Source organism: Eulemur rufifrons, chromosome 4 (genome assembly GCF_041146395.1).
Source record: "Eulemur rufifrons isolate Redbay chromosome 4, OSU_ERuf_1, whole genome shotgun sequence".
NCBI classification, from domain to species: Eukaryota; Metazoa; Chordata; class Mammalia; order Primates; family Lemuridae; genus Eulemur; species Eulemur rufifrons.
This window is the reverse complement of record NC_090986.1, coordinates 76179745-76202183: the sequence shown is the minus strand read 5'-3', so window position 1 is coordinate 76202183 and position 22439 is coordinate 76179745. Positions and strand designations below refer to the sequence as shown.

The following is a 22439-nucleotide window of genomic DNA, read 5'->3' as shown; positions in this document are numbered from 1 at the left end:
ATACCCGGGCATGCCATGTGTGTGAACTGGGGGTGGTGGTCATCGGGGCAGCACCCAGGGTTTCCCGCCTCAGGCCCAGCTCTCCTTGAGGCCACCTGGTTAGGAGTTCAGGTGGGGATGTCTTGACCTCTGTGTGATCCTTCCTTACTCCTCACTCGTGGCTGAATAGACCCCACACACGATCTGCAGGTTTTCCATAGAACTGCAAATAATGCCATTTGGGGAGAGAAGTATGAGCCTTTCCTTAACAGCAGAAATCATTTCGTGTGTGTGTGAAAACATTCACCCAGCCCTTCCTCACGGAACACGTGTGTCACTTTCTCCAGAGGCAACATTTTAAGTCTATACTTACTTGTTCCTTCTTATGATGAGTTTTGTTGAAAACTCAAGTAAACATTTTATCGAGTGTTCTGCAAACATCCAACAGATTTACTGCACTTGCTCTTCTAGGCATAGATTTTAGTGACCATAATGATTGCTTCCTTTCCTATTCTGGACCAAAGCACATTGTTTAGTTGCTCTGCCTTCCCGGATTCAGTGACCAGGTTACTGAGGATTGTGCTGGGGGATAGACGGTCCTGGAGATAGAAAGATGAGTGAGACATGATTCTTGTCCTCAAAGGGTTCACAGCCCACTGGTGGAGAAGCACAGAGAAACAATTATTAAAACATTGTTGATCAATGGGGTTTGGAGCTTTTTTTCTTTTTCTTTTCTTTGTTTAGAAACAGGGTCTCACTCTGTCACCCAGGCTGGAGTGCAGTGGCACAATCATAACGCCCTGTAACCTTGAATTCCTTGGCTCAAGTAATCCTCCTGCCTCAGCCTCCGGTGGGCACCAATCCCAGCTCCACGTCCTGACCATGTGACCTAGGACAAGTCGACATTAGGGACTCTTTTCGTATTTATCAGTTAAAAAATGTGGGGGGATAATAGTACCTACTCCATGGGATTGGTTTGAGAATTAAATGAAAGGGACATAGAACAGAGTAGGTATTTCCTAAGGGCTGAATCTGAGAGGGTTGATTTGAGTGTGAAGAAATTTTAGGGGGAATGGACCCTTCGATGTCTCTCATAGGCAGAAGAGGCTTTAATGGGACCTGCTCTGCACTCTCTGAAATTGGTATTTATTCGTGTTTTCCCTGGCCCCACCTCACACCCCACACTGCTCTGACCATGCACAGTACGCCTTTTTGCCTCCTCAACCAACTTCCCTCCTCAAAAACTTTCATTCACCAGTGCAGATGAAAACCATATCATAGTGAAAAACTTACCTGTGATCCCACATATTTCCAGTAGGTGCCTGTACAATTCCAAAGCTAGGAGACAAAAAGTGAAAAGCCCCGAAACACTTTCTGTGCCTTACTCTAAGAGATTATTTTGCTGCTTTTGTCCATAAATCCGTAACATTTACTTACTGGTTAAAAGATAGCTAAGTTTCCTGTGCCATGTTCCCCTTAGGCTGGGAGTTTCCTGAAAACTGGCGGCATCCTGGTCGCCCTTTCTGTACGTCCCTCTACTAGGAGCATCCTTTATGCCACCCAACGGCCCCGCCCCTCCCCACACAACCCCGCCCCCTCCCCACACAACCCCGCCCCTCCTCCTCTCCTTGCTCTGGTTAACACCTGTCTTTCCTTCAGGTCTTGATCTGCCTACATGTTGCCTCTCCAGGGCTCTTTCCCCCCTTGTAGCTCTTCTCACAAACGTAGTTGTCTGATGATTTCTGCGGCTGTCTAATGTCTCTGCCCTCATCCATGCAATAGTGCCTGTTTTACTCATCCCCAAATCCTTGGCACCAGCAACGTGCCTGGCACAAAGCAGGCTCTCAACAAATGCCTGTTGAATGAATGAAAGTTATGATTCCCCTAATGATTTGAGGGCATCTGCTGCAGCCAGCGCTCAGAAAGGGTTTGTGACTTGTGACAGGTGGTTACATAATGAAGCAACAGGACAAACCAGTTCCCCAGGACAAGTGACAGACATGCCCTTCTACTAGTACTGGCTCCAGCAGGTACCCCGAGAACCCACCTGTTCCGAGTCTCTCGTGGAACTGTGCAAGGAGGTCGCTTCCCATGCACCGATCCAAGTTACAGAGCCTGCCAGGTAGACCAGCTGACAGCTGCCTCCAGTCTCGTCTCTCTGTGCCGGCTTCCTCTCTTGATTGTTGTTAACCTTCCTCCAGCGTTCACAGTGAGGGACAGCCCCAGCCACTGGTGGCCAGTGAGACATGTGGCAGACAGTTCTTGAGTCTTCACCCAAATCTACTCAGAAACTTATTTCAACGGTGCTCTAGGGCTCTGTATTTGATTTTCAAAAGGCATAAAATTTTCTATACATTTTCCCATCATTGACTCAAGGGAGGATGTATAGAAGGTGTACAAGGATTAACAACCCCCAGTTTACTTGGCAGAGGACCCCCACAGCAGCCACTGTGCAGACCCTTGGCTGTGACCCCTGTGACCTCTGCAGGCACCCAACAACCCCTGGCTGCTCCCACCTTTTCTAGCCTCTGAACTGAGCTCACAGATGGTCATCTGCATCAGCGTCCGTCCTGCTGACCTCATGAGATGGTTGAGGTCACAGGGCTCCCTGGTCTAAGGTGGGCTTTGTTCTTTCTCCATCATTAGGGGGTAAGATCCATGAGAAAGAGGCCTTGTTTGTTTCTCTCCCCAGCTCAGGTGAGGGGCCACAGAGAAGATGGAGTTGAGTTGTCCGAGGAGGCTGTGGATTGGGAAAACAAAGGGGAAAGCCCATTTTAAATGTGTTCAGGACATTTTTCTTCTAAGTTTTACCTAATTAACATCTAAGGTCTCCTTGCATTTTAAATTCATTGTGAAAAGGTAAATTTTATTACAGAATTTTAGGTTTACATTTATTCTATTCTTTTCAATTTCTAATTTAAATAAAATCTAGTTCCTAAAACAAAATCTAGTTTCACATTACCTTGTTCTGTCACCAAGGTAATTATTAATAAAAAGCAGAAGATGGCCATGCAGATTATAGTTAAATCCCAAATAACTGGATTTCTTGGGACTGTGAGGTGTTTGGGTTATTTTAATTACTTAGACAACACAAACCTTGTTGTTTTAACTCCTAGTGGAAACATTTCTAAACTGCGATACTTTGTTTTCCTCCCTTAGTGAATCTAGGCTAATGATGGTTGAGCTTTTGTGTCTCAGCTGCTCAGTTACTGACATCCCCTGTCGTAGGTAGGACGTACCAACCACGGAACACACCCTAGGAGTACCTAGGCTTTTTCCTTTCACCTAGATCTCGGTTGTGAGTTTTTTGGTGAGTGATGTATTTCTGGTTCAGTCATTCAACAAACATCTAAGTGCTTGCTTTCAGGCACAGGCACTTGAATTCAAAGATAATAATTAGAACAGCCCTAACCATTAAGAGACTCACAAAAAGGTAAACAGATTTGTAACCTTTTAACTTTAGAGTGAGATTGATAGGCCTGTAATCTTATTACCCGGACTCCAGTTAATTCTAGTAGGCCAAGAATTCACAGTAAGATGCGCTAAGAAAAGAATGATCTACAAAAGTTTAAATTAAATATAATAGATTTATTGATGATTTATTAAATCACTTTTTATTATATGTTTAATCACCTTCTAATTTATTTGTTATTTACTCATTTTCTCATTTCAGAAAAAACCAAAGTAGTTTGCAGTAAAAGGCACAGTATAACACAAGTACAGAGATAAAAATCCAAGTAATAGAAGAAAAGCGTGACAAAACCAGGCTCAGAGCTTCCTGGCTAAGGGCAAAAGAAGAAACATAATCGGGGAAGAAAAGAGCCTGCCATTTCATCAGGAGAGAAAAACTCACTTCCTAACACAAATTTTTAAGATCTTAATTCCATGAATTTTAAAACACTTCATTGAAAAACATAATTGATGATAACTTTAATTTATGTTTTAAATCATTTTTTCTCATAATAAAATAATTAGATAATAGTTTACAATTTTGAAATAGGGAAAGCCTTTCTAAGCATAACATGAAAACTGGAAAAATAGCTGGGGAAGGGTGTAACAGCTGCTTGTCCCTTGACTTGGGGGTGCGTTACATGGCCAGGTGGGGGTGTGGTGGCCCAGCCTCAGAGACAAAGGGGAACCAGAGCTACTCAACCCAGAGCGAGACACACTCCAGCTGCGGTTCCAGGTCCGAGATGTCCCAGCGCAGTAGGCGCACGGGCCGTGGGAGTGGAGCACAGCATCGGCTCCTTCCCTGCGGGAGCACGGCTATGTGGATGTCAGGCGGCTCCCTCAGCCGGGCTTAGTGCCTACTAGGACTGCAGGGGACCTCAATAGTTATGTCTTCAGGTGTCCACAGTGTTGATGGGGATTGCTGGGACCCTCTTGCTTACCTGCTCACCGTAGGGAGAAGTTCCGCCTGGTTCCCAGCTAATTCTGGTTGAGGGATTAGGCGGTGGAGACCCAGCATTTCGTTCCCTTCTCCACGTGGCTGTCCTCAGTTTCTGTGCTCACTGGGATTTCTGCTATTCCTCTGATGTACTTCGGCACTCTCCTTTAGTCATTCTCATTAAGATGTGTGTGTTTATTTGTTGCTTTGGCTGTCACTGTAGGGAGGACAAGTGCTACAGGCTCATAGCTGGCCATCTTGCTGACATCACCTGTGGCTATTTATTTTAGCCACAAATCAATTAAATCAGTGATACATATTAAATAATAGTTGTTTGAAGAGATTTCTTATGGCAGCTAACATAATATATCCAGGAGTGAGCCTCTTTTGAAATCTAACTTTATAAGCATGAGTTCAGAGACTCCAGAGAAGCAAATGGTCTTCGTGTGCTGTGCATTCAACTGTCCTCACGCTGAGACTTGTCTTGATTCAGTTTATGGTGGCAAATAAGTCAACATTAATTTGTCTTACATGTCATATTCTACGTTAGTAATTGAAAAGATACATAAGTGTTTTAGATACCAGGCATATAAATAACAAACTTATTTTAGTGAAGTCTTTTCTTATTTCTTTTCCTTTTTTAAAGAAGATACATTTGCTGAGCATTCTCCATGTACCATGCAGTATACTTAGGGATTTATATACTCTATCTCATTTAATACTCAAGGAAACTAGGGTTTGGAGAAATTTAGTAACTCCCCCAGCGTCATACAACTTCTTTGTAGCAGGGCGGGAATCAACCTAGGTCTGTATGACTTTAAAACCTGTAGACCTAACCTCTGTGCTATGCTGCTTAAATATTCTTACTCAGATGGAAGCCAACTGATTACATTTTATTGAAATAACCATAATTGAAAATGACATCTTAGGTACTTAGGTCTTCTTGCTGGTTACCTCAGTGACAGTTTCCCAGCTCCCCACGATACTTCTGTGGTCTGTCCACACCCCTCCCTCCCACAGGTGTCAGACACAAGCTGAGAGCTAATGCCATGTACTGAACATGTTTGGAGGTGTAAAATATGATCCACTCTTCTAATTTTGTTTTCCTATAAGTTAATAATGATCATTGCCTCATTGACATCAGTGTGTTGACAATGGGAAGTGCTGTGGGTTTAGTGTTGATGATAAAAAATATACATATACACTGTGTGGGGGAAGGACACACTCGTGGCCCTGGCTTGAGCGAGGCAAATGCGTTTCATGTAACCAAAATGTTTGTACCCCCATAATATCCTGAATTAAATATATGTATACACACACACACACATATATATATATATATATATATATTTACACTAAACATCCTATGCAGGGCTGTGTAAAAGGAAGGATCCCAAGTACTTCAGAGATTTAGTCTTGGTCTTGCAGTGGTTCTTTTTTTCAAACTTTTCATGAAATGCTTTTCTGTTGTTCATATGCAAATACAACATCTCTCTAATACATCGAGCCATATAATTATACAGGAATAGCTGGACTTTACCCATTGTCTCCTCTAACTGGTTTGCACTGTTGTGGCAAATATGAAAATATTTCCAGTTGAAAATATTGATCCAAAGATAGATTCCTGGTCAGTATGCCCTCTGACTCGGTCATGTTGGCATGATGTATTATAGAAAATAAAATTCCTTTATTCAGACGAAGGTATAGAAGGATTTCCTATAGTTACACAGAAAATGAGCAGTAGCTAGTATCTTATTATTTGGGTTCCTCTCTACCTAAGGAAAAAAATCCCTGGGAAAAGAGAGGCTGCTACTCTGTGGGTTACAGAAACTCTACCTGTATCATAAAAATTAATTTTGCAGGTGGTTACCTCTGAATTACATTTCACAAATTTAGATATTTCTGGGCATACTATAATTTAAAAATGTAAGTAGCTTGTCAACATCATCAAATGTCTTTGCCGAGTACTTTGATGTGCACTTGGGCCAGACAGAGCTGCTCTAACAAGTTCTCCCTGCCTCCCTCCAGTTCAGTCAAGCACCCCTTCCTGGACACATCTGAAATAAAGAAATTGAGGAAGAGCTTGCCGAAACAAAGTACGCAGCTTTAGGAAAAGACAGGGCAAGAAAAGGAGTCACTTGACTTACTACTGGAATCTTGGAACATATATATTCCTTTAATGTGAACCGCTCTAAGAGCGTGTTATTTTCTGATAATGGAAGAATCGCAGCGCCTCGCAATGTAGAAGCTCCTGTTGACTCAGGGGTGTTCAGAAACCTTCCAGGAGTGGGACTGGAAGAGGCAACTTCAAATCAATTAGGCTGCACTGGTCTCTTGAGTGACGATGGTGTTATTGCTTGATGTTGACTCTGGTCTCCCTGAGGCTGAGTCTGAATTGCTGTCACAGCATCAACTTGTCATCATGAAGCCAACAGGGGAACCAGCAGTCAGTTTGGGGCTAGAGGAGGTTGTAGGAGAGAAGAAGTGTTTAAAAAGAATCTTTGTGGGGGAAAATACAAGTAAGAAATACGAGCCACATTCCTTTGCATGAGGTCACAGAGACAGGAGAATAGGAGGGGGCTGATGAATACGATGTCTGGCCAGAGGAGCTGTCCACTGCGTCATGCAGAGGGGAGCCGCGTGAGTGCAAGTCTCAGGTGGTCCATCTGCTGTTCTTTCTGGCTGGGAGAAGGAAGTCCAGGAAGCACTGTGACTCACAGGCTGTGATACCAAAGTCAACTCTCAGACATCCTGGGGAGTCAGGACAGGTGAACATTGGATGGGCCTCCATTTGTTCCACAAATATTATTGAGCACCCTCCTTGAGTTGAGCCTGCACTGGATACCTGGGGAGATCATGATGAGTGGGACAGACACAGTTCTCATCCCTGTGGAGCGATGGGGTCCCAGAGAGAGAAACATAAAACTCGTACTTACACACGTCATTTTTTTTTTTTTTTTTTTTGAGACAGAGTCTTGCTTTGTTGCCCAGGCTAGAGTGAGTGCCGTGGCGTCAGCCTAGCTCACAGCAACCTCAGACTCCTGGGCTTAAGCGATCCTCCTGCCTCAGCCTCCCGAGTAGCTGGGACTACAGGCATGCGCCACTATGCCCGGCTAATTTTTTCTATATATATTTTAATTGTCCATATAATTTCTTTCTATTTTTAGTAGAGACGGGGTCTCGCTCTTGCTCAGGCTGGTCTCGAACTCCTGACCTTGAGCGATCCACCTGCCTCGGCCTCCCAGAGTGCTAGGATTACAGGCGTGAGCCACCGAGCCTGGCCAACACACGTCATTATTTAATTACAGTTATGCTGAGTGCCACGGAAGGGAAATGAGTGTACAACGAAGGCACGTGGGTAGAGACCCAATAGTGTGCAGAAAACACAAAGACAGAGCCCTGAAGGTTTCGTAGAAGTTGCCACACACTGATGGTGGGAAACTGCATTCCATGCAGGTGAACAACATGGATTCCTTTTTTGTAAAGTTAGAAGCTTTCCAAACCTTCTTCCCCTTAAAATCTCGGGCTAAGGCTGCTACCAATTAGCTACCTTATTAATTTGGAAATATACATTCTGCACCAACCCTCCCCAGCCCCAGCTTCCTCTTCCACCCTTTTATGGAGGAACTTGCAAGCTGTGAAATGGTCAAAAGACAGCATGAAAAAAAATTGCACAGAAAATTCACAGCAGCTTCATTAGTCTCTGATTTTACTGATGACTCTAGTAAAATTTATTGAGATAGCTTGAATTATTTTTTAGGGCACTTGGGTTTAAAACCCGAATAACCTCATTGGCCCGGGGTCCTATTTAGCTATTAAAATCCCAGTAAGGGAAAAGATCCACTTATCTTTCTCTGCCATGCCTTTCAAACGCTTTCATTGAAACAACAGCAAGAATAATATTTTAGATAATTTTAGATAATTTGGAAAGTGTTACAGGACCCACCCATAGTGCCAGAGGAGAAGTCATAAAACCCCGAGACTCACCTTGATATTAAGCCACTTGCAGGCTGGTATGAAGTCTTTTGTTTCATGGAGACTCTTGAAAAGTAGGGCACTAAAATCCTACCTCTCATTTAAGAGTATATGCATGTGATGTGGCTAAAAGGTTACACACCTGGTATTTCACCCACTCTGCTTGTCAGCCTTGAGGAGCTACGAGAGCTAGTCCAGCAGTAATTAATGCAGATGGTCTTTTAGGGCTGTGCTTCCCATTGTGATTTCCAATATTTGTATGTTTCAGAAATCTGCCTACTGTACTATAAATGCATTGTTATGCAAATTGCTACCATGATGTAGCCCAATCTCTTGGTATGCGATGAGCATGGAAATTTTAATTACATGTCACTGTTTTAAAACTTTTCAATTCTTTCCAGACATATATTCCACTAGCTATATTACATGGAAAAAATACCAAATACTACAGTAGTATTTGAAGTGCTTTAAGACAGTAGTCTTTATGGGGTATTAGAAGACAGTAGTGTTTGAAGACAGTAGTATTCATGGAGTATAGAAAATAAGTGCAAATGTAAGAAGGAGAGAAATTCTAGTCATCTATTCTATAAGATAACTGGAAAAGAGCAGCACATTTCTTGGGCATTGCAAAGTCTTCACATCTTTCTTCTTTAATCCATCAATCAGCAAATTTGTATTGAGAACCACTTCAGGCTCCACGCTTTGCTAATCCATAATCACCCAAGCAGCCTGGCTGATATGAGTGGAAACCCCTCCAGCTCGCCCTCCCCCACTGCTGATGGCAGCCTCCACCTCTCTAAATGCAGGCCTGGCCTTGCTACTCCCCTGTTTAGGACACTTTAGTGGCTCCCGTTGCCTGCAGGTGCAGATCCAGCCTCCCCAGCCAGCACCGAAGGCCCTTTCTGTGCTGCAGCTGCCACCCTCAGCCTCTCTCTTGCCACACCACCACCTCGCACTGCCAGTTCCCTGAGTGAGCCAAGCCATGTTATATCTCCGTGCCTTCCTCACTCACACTGTCCCCCTGTCTGCTATGCCCTTCTCCTCACCTTTCCACCTCCAGTCTCTTGCCAAGCAGCCAATTCTCATTCAGGATGGGCTTAACTGCTTGCAAGGCAACAAGAAGTTATCACCAACATCCTCATGAGCATGACCTCTGCAATGGATTGCCTGTGTTACATGCCAGACTCTGCCCTAAGGGCTCCTGACTCATCCTTCTTCTTCTAGGCTGCTATAACAAAGTACTATAGACTATTGGCTATAAACAGCAAACATTTATTTCTCAAAGTTCTGGGGCCTGAGAAGTCCAAGATCAAGGTGTTGGAAGATTGGGTCTGGGGAGGGCCGTTCCTTATACTTGGCACATTTTTGCTGTGTCCTTACCTGGGGCCTACTATGTAAGGACATTAATCCCATTCACAAGGGCTCCACTCTCATGATTTAATCACCTCCCAAAGGCCCCACCTTCTAATAATATCACACTGGGGATTAGGGCTCAACATACGAATTTTGGAGTGACACAAACATTCAGACCATAGTAGGGTCTGAGAAAATATTTACAATAATTAATATGGCTAATAAGTACCATTTTTGTGTGCTTAATAAGTGCCTGGCATTATGCTGAGCACTTTTAATGCACTGTCCCATTTTATTCTCACAATAACCCTATGGGGTAGCTACTATTATTACCAGCCATCTACACAGGAGGAAACCAAGGCTCAGAGAGTTTGAATAACCTGCCTGAGGTCACACAGCTAAAGACACAGTAGACCTGGGTGTCTAGGCCCTTCACTATATGCTGAAGAACCTCCCCATTATGTCTTTTACCTACTTCCACCTCCAACTTGAAAATAATTGGTATTTATAATCACCATTTCTATTTTATAGTGGCTGCTGTCTCAATTGTGAGCCATCCTTTAAACTACTAAGTTAATAGTTAGTTTACATTTGAAAACATATTGTATATGAATACTATAATGAAAGATGATCATAACATGTCGAGTTTTTCAAAATGTTACAAAATTATATTGCAACCCTTACAAGTTAGTGCACAAACTAGCAGACAAAAAGGAAGAAAATGATTTGGCCAATGCTCCACAAAAGTAAAAAAGTCAAATGGCCAATACACATATTAAAATGGTGCTAAACTTTATCAGTAATCAGGAAAATGCAATTCAAATAACACTGAGGTATATGCTCATCAGAATGGCAATGTTTTTCAAATCTGACCTTCTAAATGTTGGTGATGATGTACAAGAAGAACTCTCCTATAGTTCTGGTGGGGAATGAGGAATGGACACAGCCACTTTGGGAAATAGTGTCATGTTACCTAATAAAGTTTCACATGTGCTGTAACTTAAGGATTCCACTCATAAGTATATGAAAAATTCACCCACATGCGTACCAGGAGACATGTACAAGTCTTTTCAAAGCAGTGTTTTTAATAAATGCTAAAAACCGGAGGTGGCAGCAACTCAAACTTCCATCAATGGTAGAATAAATGAATACCTTGTGATACACACACACAGTGGGTCACGATTTGGCAATGTGAGTGAATGAGACCTACATGCTACAATGTGGATGAAAATTACAGTTTAATGTTTAGTAAAAGTTGCAAGGCTCCAGAATCCAAAGAATATGCTTTCATTGATATAAAGGTTATAAACAGACTTAAGGATATTGTTAAGGGTGCATATGGACTAAGAAAGCCATGAACAAAATCAATACATGATAAGTACAAATGTCTTGACAGTGGTTTCCTCAAACGGGAAAGACCTGGCACATTTCTGGACTGCTAGTGATGTCCCAGTGGTCTCATTCTTCCCTTGGGTAGCTACTCCATGGGTGTTTGCTTTACAGTTATTTGTTAAACTGTACAGATAAGCCTTAAGTATGATATTTCATAGTAAAAAAGGTTTAAAACTATATAGTGTTTTATTAAGAAAAAGTACATAAATACATGTAATATGGTCTGAACTAATGGATTTCAATGGGTTCATAGTGGTATGGCTGGGCGAGAATATGATGCAAAGGAAGAAAAAGTGTAATATTTCACTTTACTCCAATGAATATGCATCCTTTCATAAGAAAGGAAATAACTTTTCTAAATATTTATGTACCTTTGATGGCTGAGTCTTGATCTGACGTCTTAGCCAGATAACTTACTTAAAACTATAAGCAATAGCAGCCAAAGATGTTTTAATTTCCTATTTACTTGCTATTTGTTTATTAGTCATCATTTCCACTCCTTGGCAACCTCAATCCCAAAATTTTACCATTGATTTAAAAAAAAAGGAGGCAAAAAATAGTACAATAAGTATTTAATTAAACAGTAGTCATATGTGGCCATAACTTGGCTTTTCAGGGGAGTTCAGACACACTGGAGGTCTGGTGAAGTTGGACATCCTGGAGGTTAGAGTCAACATAGGCTGGACTTGAGGAACAGACTCCCAGGCTCATTCCCACCCTGCTCTCCCTGACGGCTGTCCCTTTATACCTGGTATCTCTGCACACAATACCCCTCCCCGAAGTACCCTTTCCTTCTTGGCGAATCTTCTGGATTCTTCACGTCTCAGCCACAACATAACCTTCTTCTGTGAAGCCCAGCCTGACTCCTCCTCCCAGCTTCCAGAAAGAAATCTTTATCTAGACCTCTCGGCTGGCACTTGCTACGTTATCTTGTCATGACCTATTTATGTGTCCCACTAATTGATGAACTTCTAGAAACAAGAATTTCATTGTTTCACTTTGGAATCTCCAACAGCTAATAACATATTAGGACAGTAGAGCCACCCAATATATATGGTGAATGAATGAATAGAAGGAATGCTTTCTTTCAAGAAAAGAATGGTTCAGAAAAATAAGAAAAGAATGATGCAAACTTTGGAGTAAAACTATAGGATATTAACATGAAGACACTTATTTGAGACTAAATAGACCATCTGAGGAATTTTTAAATAATATTTATATGGGGAAAATATTAGCTCTAAAAAAGCACAATTTTGTTGTGCTCTTGAATTAATGTGAAAGAAATTTATTGGGTGGAATGAGGCAAATAATCTAGATCATTTCTTTCATTTTGGCTTGACTAAAACTACCACAATGAATAAAACCCAAATATCTACTTGTGTAGTTTCAAAAGTACAAAGTATTTTTTTCACCACTACTTACTTATTCACATTTTCTTAGTACCTAATAGATCATGCCATGTCCTGATTCCCCAGGAGAACTGGATTATTTTCTTCCCGCAAATCCATCATATTCAGAGCTTTGCTCATTTTGTTTCAAACAGTGTGTACAGTGATTTCTCATTAATCATTTACAACTTGCCTGTTTATTATGTGGGGAGAGAGAGGTAGAGAAGAAATAAGAAGGAGAAAATAATAAGGGGTTTCACAATGTCAGGAATTCACCTAATCTCAAGGTTGATTTCATTTTCCATGCAGGAAGAACATGATTAGTTATGATAATAACCAACTCATTTATTTACAATCAAGTGGGTGATTCTCATCGAATAGATTGTCTAATGGGGAATATGGACAGGTAAAAAGGCATTCAACCATTAGTGTAACAAAGTTGTAGCCCGAGAGCATTACGGCAGCATCCAGAGACCCCTGGGCTGAGGTCTGCAGGAAGAGCTAGAGCAGGGTTCACTGGAGACAGGGGAGGTGGGAGGCTGCTGCAGAGTCTGCAGGAGAAGGAGCACTGGTCTGAATGACGAAGTTACAGTGATTAAGAAAAAAAAGCGGACTAAATTTAAGAGATACAAGGTGTAAATTTCACAAGATTTGGCATTTTGTTGAGTATAAAGAAATGAGAAAGAGGGAGGAGACGAAAACAAGATCAATATTTCTGTCTCGGACAACAAGCACATTGACTGAGTTAGGGAACATAAGAGTAAGAAGTTTTGTTAGGTGACAGTGAGTTCAATTTGGGTCCTATTGAGTGTGATGTGCATGGGAGATATCCAAAGAGAAACATTCATATATAGGTTGGAGATACACACACACACACACACACACACACATCCTGATACACATATATATGACCTGATATATACACATACATATACAACATATATATACGTGTGTGTGTATATACGTGTGCATATATATATCAGGTCATATATGTATCAGGATATATAGTTGTATATGTATGTATATATATCAGGTCATATATTTATGTGTATCAGGTATACATATATGTGTATATAGATATGGACATATATGTGTGTATATATTATATATGTGGAGCACAAATATTAGGAATTCCCTAAAAATAGAACAGAGTAATCAGAGCAACATTTCAAGAAAATTTCCCAGATGTGTAGAACGAGAGTTTTTATCTAGGTAGGGTTTCCTTTCTTCAGTCCAGTCAATCCTTATAAATCTTACTTTGAAACGTTCCCCCATCCGGTTTGTCTTACGAGTGGCATCAGAATCCGTATTTCCTGATGGTGTCATTCGTGTTCCCGTTCGTCCCTCCCAGCTGCGCCAGGGCCATAATGATCACTCGCAGTGTGGACACGTTCGCACGTCCTTGTTGCCTCTCCCCGTCTTCTGTCTACCGTCTCCATGTTCCTCCACTGGGAGCGGGTGTGTCAGGCCAGGGAGGGATCAGACGGGGAAGTTAGAACTAAATCACGACGTAGCAGTCGTCAATTTAACCCCTATGACTTACTAACATTTTAATTGTGCTGGTCAATCTGGGAGAATTATTTCATTGAAACTTATTTTATTCTTTGGTATTTTAAATGCATTCATTTTAAAAATAAAATATGCAAGATGAACAAAAATGTATTAATAAAAAGGATTTGCTCAGTAAAATTTGGATTCAGTCAAAAAGCCACATGTGGCCTTAAGGCTGCAGGTTCCCCACTCCTGGACCAGACTGGCGTTTCTCCCCCCTCCTGCTGCCTTCCTCTTCCTCCCAAAAGCCGCAGTGGCAGGGCTCTGGACTGCGTACATGCACATTCTTTTATGTAGGTCTGAGTCTTGGTGTAAATGAGGTCCAAGAGGAGTAGTTTTGACCAATATATAACTCCGTGAGACACGAGCATGTGTATTTGTTTAGTAAAGAGCTATTTTCTCAGGCCTGCATTGTATAATTCGAGTCTTGTTGGTTCCAAGTTACAGAAACCTAATTCAAACTGTCTTAGGCAAAAAAGAAAACAAAAGTGCAGAGAGATTTGGGGCTCACAGGATCTGGACACGGCTGCACCCAGGGACCTCAGCATGGCATCAGGGATGCGTTCCCATCTCCTGGCACTTCTTTCCCTTTTCTGGCTGCTTCCTGAGAAAGGCTCCCTCTACATGGGCACAAAGACGGTCAAAAGCTGTTCCAGGCCTGCCTCCCGCCAGCTCAGGCATCTGTCAGAAAGAGAATTCTTTTCTAGTAATTCCAGCAACATTCCCAGGGTAGGGCTGTCATTGTCCCAACTCAGGTGCAGTGTAACAGCAGCATGAAGCAGAGCGGGTGACACCCCTGCTCCAGATCCACCTGGATCAGCCCCCCGACCACGTGGACCAGGAGGAAGGAAGGGTTGGTTCTCCAGTGGTCAGCAGTGATGCTGTTGAAAGAAGCTGCCCAGGCCAAACACGAGACGTCCGCCAGCAGATGGAGTCTGCATGGGAGAAAGGAAATGGGGCAAGCTGAGTGGGCTCTAAGGGAAGATTGCTAGTCAAGAAAGGTTGAGGACATTAGGAAAAGCTTCATAAATAAGTGTCAGGGACTCAGAGGACTAATATAGACCAAGTAGTTAGAGCCTTTTTGATAAATAAGAGTTTCCTCATTTGTCTATCCAGTTAGACAGTGAAGGTGTGGTAGGCTGAGTAATGGCCCCCAAGTATGTGCCTGTTCTAATCCCCAGGAGCCATGAGTGTTATCTTATATGGCAAAAGGGACTTTGCGGGTGTGATTAAATTAAGGATGTTGTAGGGGATTATCCTGGATTATCCGGATAGACCCAACGTGATGACACATGTCCCCGTAAGAGGCAGGCAGAGGAGATGGAGGAGAAGGAGACGTGATGATACAGGCAGGGACCGAGTGATGGGCTCTGGGGTGGAAGGAGGGCCGTGAGCCGAGGAATAAAGGCAGCTGCTAGAAGCTGAAAAAGGCGGGAACAGATTCTCCCCTGGACAGTCTAGAAGGATCCTACCCGGCTGACACTTCGACTTCAGTCCAGTGAGACTGATTTCAGACTTCTGACCTCCAGAACTAGAAGAGAATAAACTCATGTTGTTTTAAACCACTAAGTATGTGGTAACGTGTTACAGCAGTAACGGGAAACTGATCCAGAAGGCTTTGGGGGAAAGAGCTGAGCTGGATTTGAGGACGACCCAGAGCGGGGTGGGCAGAGGGTGGGCATGTGGCTGCAGGGAGCAGCACAGGCTGAGGCCCCGGGGGCCGTGCAGGGACTGTGGCGTGGCAGCAGGGGCAGGTGGCAGGGGACAGGAGAGCCGGAGGAGCTTACCCTATGCCATGGAGTTGGGACTTCCTACTGTAGCCCATGGGAAGTTCTGGAAGGTTGGCAACAGTAAGACCATGGGACCTGGTCAATGGTTAGAAGGGTCGTTGTGGTGATGGTAAGGAGGGTGCAGGAGGTAAAGATGGGCAAGGTGAGAACAAGACAGAGAAACCACGGAAGAGATTTCTGTAGTCTCGCCAGCACGAAATGGTGAGGACTGAGCTAAGGTAGAAAATGAGAATGAATGAAGGGCCAGTTTCAGGAGAAAGGGCAGCGTCAGAAGGACCTAGCTATGACCAGACGTGCAGGTGAGGAAGAGGACCAGCCTGTTTCCGGTGTCAGTGACCAGAGAGTTCCCCAGGTGGCCTGTGTTCCTGCAGTGAGGTCTGTCAGCAGAGGGAGGGTGGAACTTTCCACCCAAGCTATTCCTGCAGGGTTGCTTGGACTGCACTCGTCTCTCCTTATCCTTTCATGAATCAGGGAAATTATTTCCGTATGGGTATTGATATCTGTCCTTTTAGTTTTGCCTATTTCTTATTATACAAGAAATGTGATCATCATAAAAATGGAACCAATGCCAAAGCATATTACAATAAAAAGTAAAAGCCCCTCAGCTCTCCTGCTGATAAGTAACCACTATTAAAAGTTTGGTACCTACCTTTTAGATCTTTTTATGTATTTGTAACCATAGTGCAGATGATATTTTGTGTTAGGAAAATGGGATAATACCATGCATACTGTTCAACAGATAGCTTTTTTATTTATCATGGACACCTTTCCATGCCAGTGCAATATAGACCTACTTTATTCTTTTTAATGGCTGTATAGTAACTCCATGGTTTGCATATACTACAATTTAACCATTCCCCAATGTGCAGTTTGGTTATTTACACTTCTTTATTATTGTGAACAATGTAATAAGCATCTTTGAACATATGTCTTTGCACATGTGTGGAAGTGTTCCAAAGAGAGATTTGTAGAACTGGAACTGCAGGGTCAAAGCTATCAATATTTACATTTTTGATAGAGGCTGCAAATTGCACTCCATGAAAGCTGAATGGGAAACACTGAAATGCTAAATACATACTCATATTTAGTTTTCCTTTAAGTATGAAACATTGTGTTTGGTGCAGATTTGGTGGAGAAGTGAGGCAGGTGGACACGTGGGGAGAGTGGGTGAGGCAGGCCCCATGGAGCAGGGGCCACGGGCCCAGTCAGGCCAACGAAGAGAGGGAGGTTTCATCCCAGTCCCTGCCTCCCTCTCCAAATCCCTGATGCCTCCTCATAATGTCACAGACACGCAGGCACGCGTACGCTTGCATGCACACGTACATGGACATCTATAATAGTGCTTGTAAATCTGTAAAGGGAAAATTGACATTTGAACATATTAGCATCTAAAACTACAGTACAATGAAAGAAACTATAAACAATTTTTTGAAAGTGAAAGGCTGGAAAATATAATTTACATAGCAAGCAAAAGACTGATATCAGAATAAATGAAGGGTTCCTACACATCGATCAGAAAAATGGACAAGGGGCTTAACTAAGCAGCTTACAAAGACATGCACATGACTAGTGTGAAAAGGCTCTTGGTGTCTGGCGAAAGTTAAATGATTGAAACTCTGAGGTCGGTAGGGTGTGGGGCACGTGGAAAGAATTGTTCTCAGACACTGTAGGTGGACAGTTGCGCTGTGTTTAGCAATATTGCATAGGAGTGGACTCGTAATCCAGCAAAAGCACTTCTATGTGATTGTCCTCTGAAGATACTGGTCCATGTGTAAAACGAAACGAGTAGAAGAATGTTTATTGTAGCACATGAGCTATTTCAGTAGCTAAAACTTGCAGAGTCGAAATGTTCATCCGTAGGAGGGATGGTAAGCTGAGTTATGGTACATCTTTGCCCATTATGTGATGTGGCACTTTAAAAAGATCTATAAATACATTGATATGAAAAAGATCTCAAAAAACTGTGGGTAGCTAAAAAGAAATTATAGTGTTTGATTCATTTATTTAACTAATAGCTTCGTTTGTATATGTGTATATGTTTATAAATACCTAGAAAAATGTCTGGAGAATAAACACGAAATTGCTAGCAACAGTTACCTCTGGAAAGAGGAGTGAGGTTTGCAGGGTTTGGGGGTGGGCATGGGGCGACATTTAAGTTCTGCATCTAAGGAACAGACCCGCGAGCTTTGTTTCTGAAATGACACAACAGTGTGCTGAAGTGGAGAAAGGTTTAGGTACTTCCAGGTCTATGTTCTCTCTCTCATCTTCCATCCATTGTTCTCTGACTTTCTGACAAAGGGGGTGTGAAGGTGAGTGTTGTGCCCAGCACACAAAGGAGAAGCCGCCTTGTGCCCTGCGTGCCCGGGACATAATTTGAGAAGCGTCCACATGCTTCTGCTGGGCCAGCTCCGGCAGTAGGTTCCACAGGGGCTCAGCTGCAGCGGAGAGAGCTAAAAGGCTCTCTAGGTCACCTCTGTGGACCAGCTGCATGGAAATTAATTAGAGTCAGATCATGTCCCCCGTGGCTCAGCTCGGGGTGATGCCGAAGTCATTAGCAGCTATGTTCAGCTATAGCTTCCTTCCCTGTCTTCTGGAAATTTGTTTCGGCAGAGAGAGGCAGGCAGACCGAGCTGATGGCTAAGGACAGTAAAATTTTAATTCCCAGATAGTTCGTCGGGGTCACTGGAGTGGCAGTGACCTCCAGAGAAGGGGGAGTTTTCATCAAACCAGAGACAGCAGCGTGCTTCCTCCCCTGACCGCTCAAAACTAAATTCCCTGTCTTATAAACAAGTGTGTCATTCCTCAAGCACAGGGGGTGGTGACCATAGCAACAAATCATACAAATATTCCTTTTGTTGTTCTGTTTCCCTTTTGTGAAGCCACCCTTTCCACAAACAATTTATGTTACCGTTTCAATTGTAACTAGCTTTCTTTCTTTCTATTTCTCTTTTCAAACTATACCTAGGAACAAAGAAAGAAGCACAAAAAGATCAAGATACTAATAAACCTGCTGTTTCATCGCCTAAGAGAGTAGCAGCTTCAACCACCAAACTTCATTCACCAGGTATTTAAGAAATATAATGTGTTATCTGGGGAGAGGACTTGAACTTGGAATTTATCTTATTCACTAATGTCACTAATGAATGAAGTAATACCAGCCCACGTGGTATGGATAATTGTTGCAGGGCTTGACGTACATATGCTGATGTTTTCTGACTCTAGATGAAATGTACCAGCTGTTGGCATCATTTTATCTTAAAAAAGAAAACAAGATGTTATGCTAAGTGTAAGTGGGAGAATCTTGTCTGTGTAGGAATATCTGCTATTCCACTAGCTTGTAGAAATAATTTACAATTGAAAAACAGACTTTAAAGATCTAACCTCAAGAAATAATATTTTGTAAAAGGAAGAAAAATGGAAATAACGAATATCAAATGACTTGTTAGTTTTTAAATGAAGAAACCACTTATTTACATTCATATATGAATAAGCTACATAAGGTTGCTTAAATGTTGAAAATCCTTGATGAATATTCACATTGTCATCTGATCCCTTCGTAGACTAGTATGCAGTATAACCTCAAAACATTTTTCTTTACGTACAAAAATAGTGGCTGTAATAGCAGCTTATATTTGAGCTCTTACTCAACATCAGCCAGGTACTGTCCTCTGCTCTTTAAGTGCATTAGTTTATTTAATACCCACAATAACTCTGAGAGACAGGTGCTATTATTCCTTCCTTTATGTGTGAGGAAACTGAGGTACAAAGAATGTCGTTAATTTGCTCAAAGCCGCAGGTAATAAGTAGTAGAGCCTTGATTTGAGCCCAGGAAATCTGAATCCCAAATTTGCATTTTTAGTCACCACAGTATTAACCCAAAAGCTTGAAGAATAGAGAACTTATTAACATTTCTAGTTACTTAAAAATTTATAGAAAATAGACCAAAGCCACACACATGAGGGTCAGGAGACAAAGTCTGGTACTTAAATAGGGTTGGAGATCAGATATGAGGACCCTACATAAGTCTAGAATTTCTGAAGGGCAACAGCCTCACTGGATGAACTGGGCAGAAAAAAACAAACTCTCTCTACAGGAGACTGGCCGATTGCAGCTTCTGCTCTGAAGCACCAGGGGAGGGGAACAGCCCTCCCTTAGGAACCTGTAACCGCAAGTCTTGCCCTGTTGCAATTTAAGAGCTGCATCCACGCTACCACTGTGCTCTGAAAATATAATTTAAAATGCTGTTGTACTTGTGGCCACTTAGCCGAATAAAATGTGAAATCGTTATACATGCAAGGAAACAAACCACCATGAATAAGGTCCCTACATTCTAGAAGAAGAGAGTAAAAATGTTGTGTAATTTTAGACTTTGTTAAGTTAAAATATTTGTTAACATTTCTAAGATAACCAATAAAATACAGTATATAGTTCTGAACCAGTAGAGTGGAGAAAGTTGGAAGGAGGAGGGGTTAAAAATTCAATCAGTACAAAGGCTGGCAAGACGGGGAGAGAGGAAAAATGCAGAAAGGAAGGAGGGAGGGAGGGAGATGGGAGAAATTGAAAAAATAAAATAAGGTATGAGTTAAATAAAATAAGAAATGAGCTCAAATATGTCATAATGAATATATGTGAATTAAACTCTCTAGACTAAGTTAAAGATTTAGATTACCAGACTGCATTCATTTGTCGAACAGTCAAAAAGTATTTAAGTCATGTTGTATGCTATAAAGTCTAGCTTTAGACTATTTCAAAGTATATGCCCAAAATATAAGGATATTAAAAATTTGAAAGTAAAAGGATGGAAATATTTATACCAAAAAAGTACTAAACAAAGGTAAGTTTGTGGTACTAGAGTTGTGAAACATCTCTATTGTGGAATAATTAAAAAATACTAAACTACCCATATTTAAAGTGTCAAAATGGTAAGTTGGTAAGTTTTGTACATACGGGTGAAACCATCACTGCAAGCAGTAACACACACATCCTGTGTTTCCTGGGGCCCCTTGGTAATCCCACCTGCCTACCCTTCCATATACCCACCCCTTTCCCTGAACAAACACTGACCTGTTCTGTCACTGTAGATTAGTTTGTATTTTCTAAAGTTTTATGTAAATGGAATCATATGTACACTATTTTTGCCAGCTTCTTTCACTCAGCATAGTTATTTTGAGATCCATTCATGTGGCAATAGTCCATTCCTTTTTATTGGTGAATAGAAATCCATTGTGTGGGTACCACAATTTATCCATTTACCTGTTGATGGAAATTTGGTGTTTTTCCCCACTAGGATTTGGCTGTTATAAGTAACTGCTATGCACATTTGTACAAATCTTGCTGTGGACATCTGCTTTCATTTCTCTTGGGTAAATATCTAAGAATGCAATGGCCAGGTCATATGGTAGCTATATGTTTAACTTCTTCAAAATATGCCAAACTTGTTTTCCAAAGTGGTTGTACTGTTTTACATTCCCAACAGTAGTGTATGGGAGTTCCAGTTCCTCCACATCCTTGCCAACCACTTGGTATGATCAGGCTTTTTAATTATAGACATTCTAATGGGTGTGTTACAATATCTCATGTGGTTTTAATTTGCCTTTCCCTAATAACTAATGATGTTATGATGTTGAACATCTTTCTATGTGTTTATTTGATAACTGTATACGTTCTTTGATAAAATGTATGTTCCAAACTTTTCCCAATTTTTAGTTGGCTTGTTTTCTTATTATGGAATTTTGAGTTTTTATGTATTCTAGATATAACTGTTCTGTAAACTATGTGATATGCAATTTTCCCCCACAGTCTGGGGCTTGTTTTGCATTCTTCTAAAAGTATCTTTTGAAGAGTAGATGTTATTAATTTTAATGAAGTCCAATTTATAACTTTTTTCTTTTATAGACCCTATTATCTTAAAAAAATTGCATAATCCAAAGTCATAAAGATTTATCCTTCATTTTCTTCTAAAAGATCTAAAGTTGTAGGTTTTACATTCAAGTGTATGATCCACTTGAGTTAATTTTTATATATAGTGTGAGGTGTGGTTTGAACTTTTCTTTCCTTTTTTGCATAAAGATAAGAAACTGATTTCTATTTTTACTGTTATTTCTTTTCTTCTGCTTACACTAGGTTTAATAGTTAAACTGATATCATTACTTTGAGGTCTTTCTGCTTTTCTAAACTGTATGTTTAGTACAATAAATTTCCCTCTGTGTACTACTTAAGTTACAACCCACAAACTTTGATATATTGAGTATTCATCTAAACTGAGTTCAAACTATTTTCAAATTTCTCTTTTTGATTTATTCTTTTACCCATGATTGCTTAGAAGTGTGTAGTTTGCATATATTTTGAGATCTATCTATTATTGATTTCTAATTTATAATTTCATTGTGGTTGGAAAACATACCTTGGATGATAAAAGAAAACCTTATTCCTCTACATATAACACTTCTGATACCAAATGTGTGGCTTTTCCACACCAAGAAATTATCCCATTCTCTTTAGACACCAATTGGGTGTCCTACAGTTTGACTCAATTCTAATGCTAACTACCCAGAGCTGGCACAGATCCCACAGGTTGAGGGCTCAATCTCACAAGACTGTCCTCCCCTTCAGGTGGCAGTTGCA

At 41.4% G+C, this 22439-nt stretch overlaps 1 protein-coding gene across 1 annotated transcript in view; it reads left to right on the top strand.

Annotated features, from left to right (window-relative positions):
• Positions 1-22439, top strand: part of MTUS2 (microtubule associated scaffold protein 2) — a 301278-nt gene that overhangs the window by 153168 nt on the left and 125671 nt on the right. The window contains exon 5 of the mRNA XM_069467395.1: positions 18781-18879. Coding sequence (XP_069323496.1) covers positions 18781-18879 — 99 coding nt within the window. The remainder of the gene's footprint in view (positions 1-18780; positions 18880-22439) is intronic.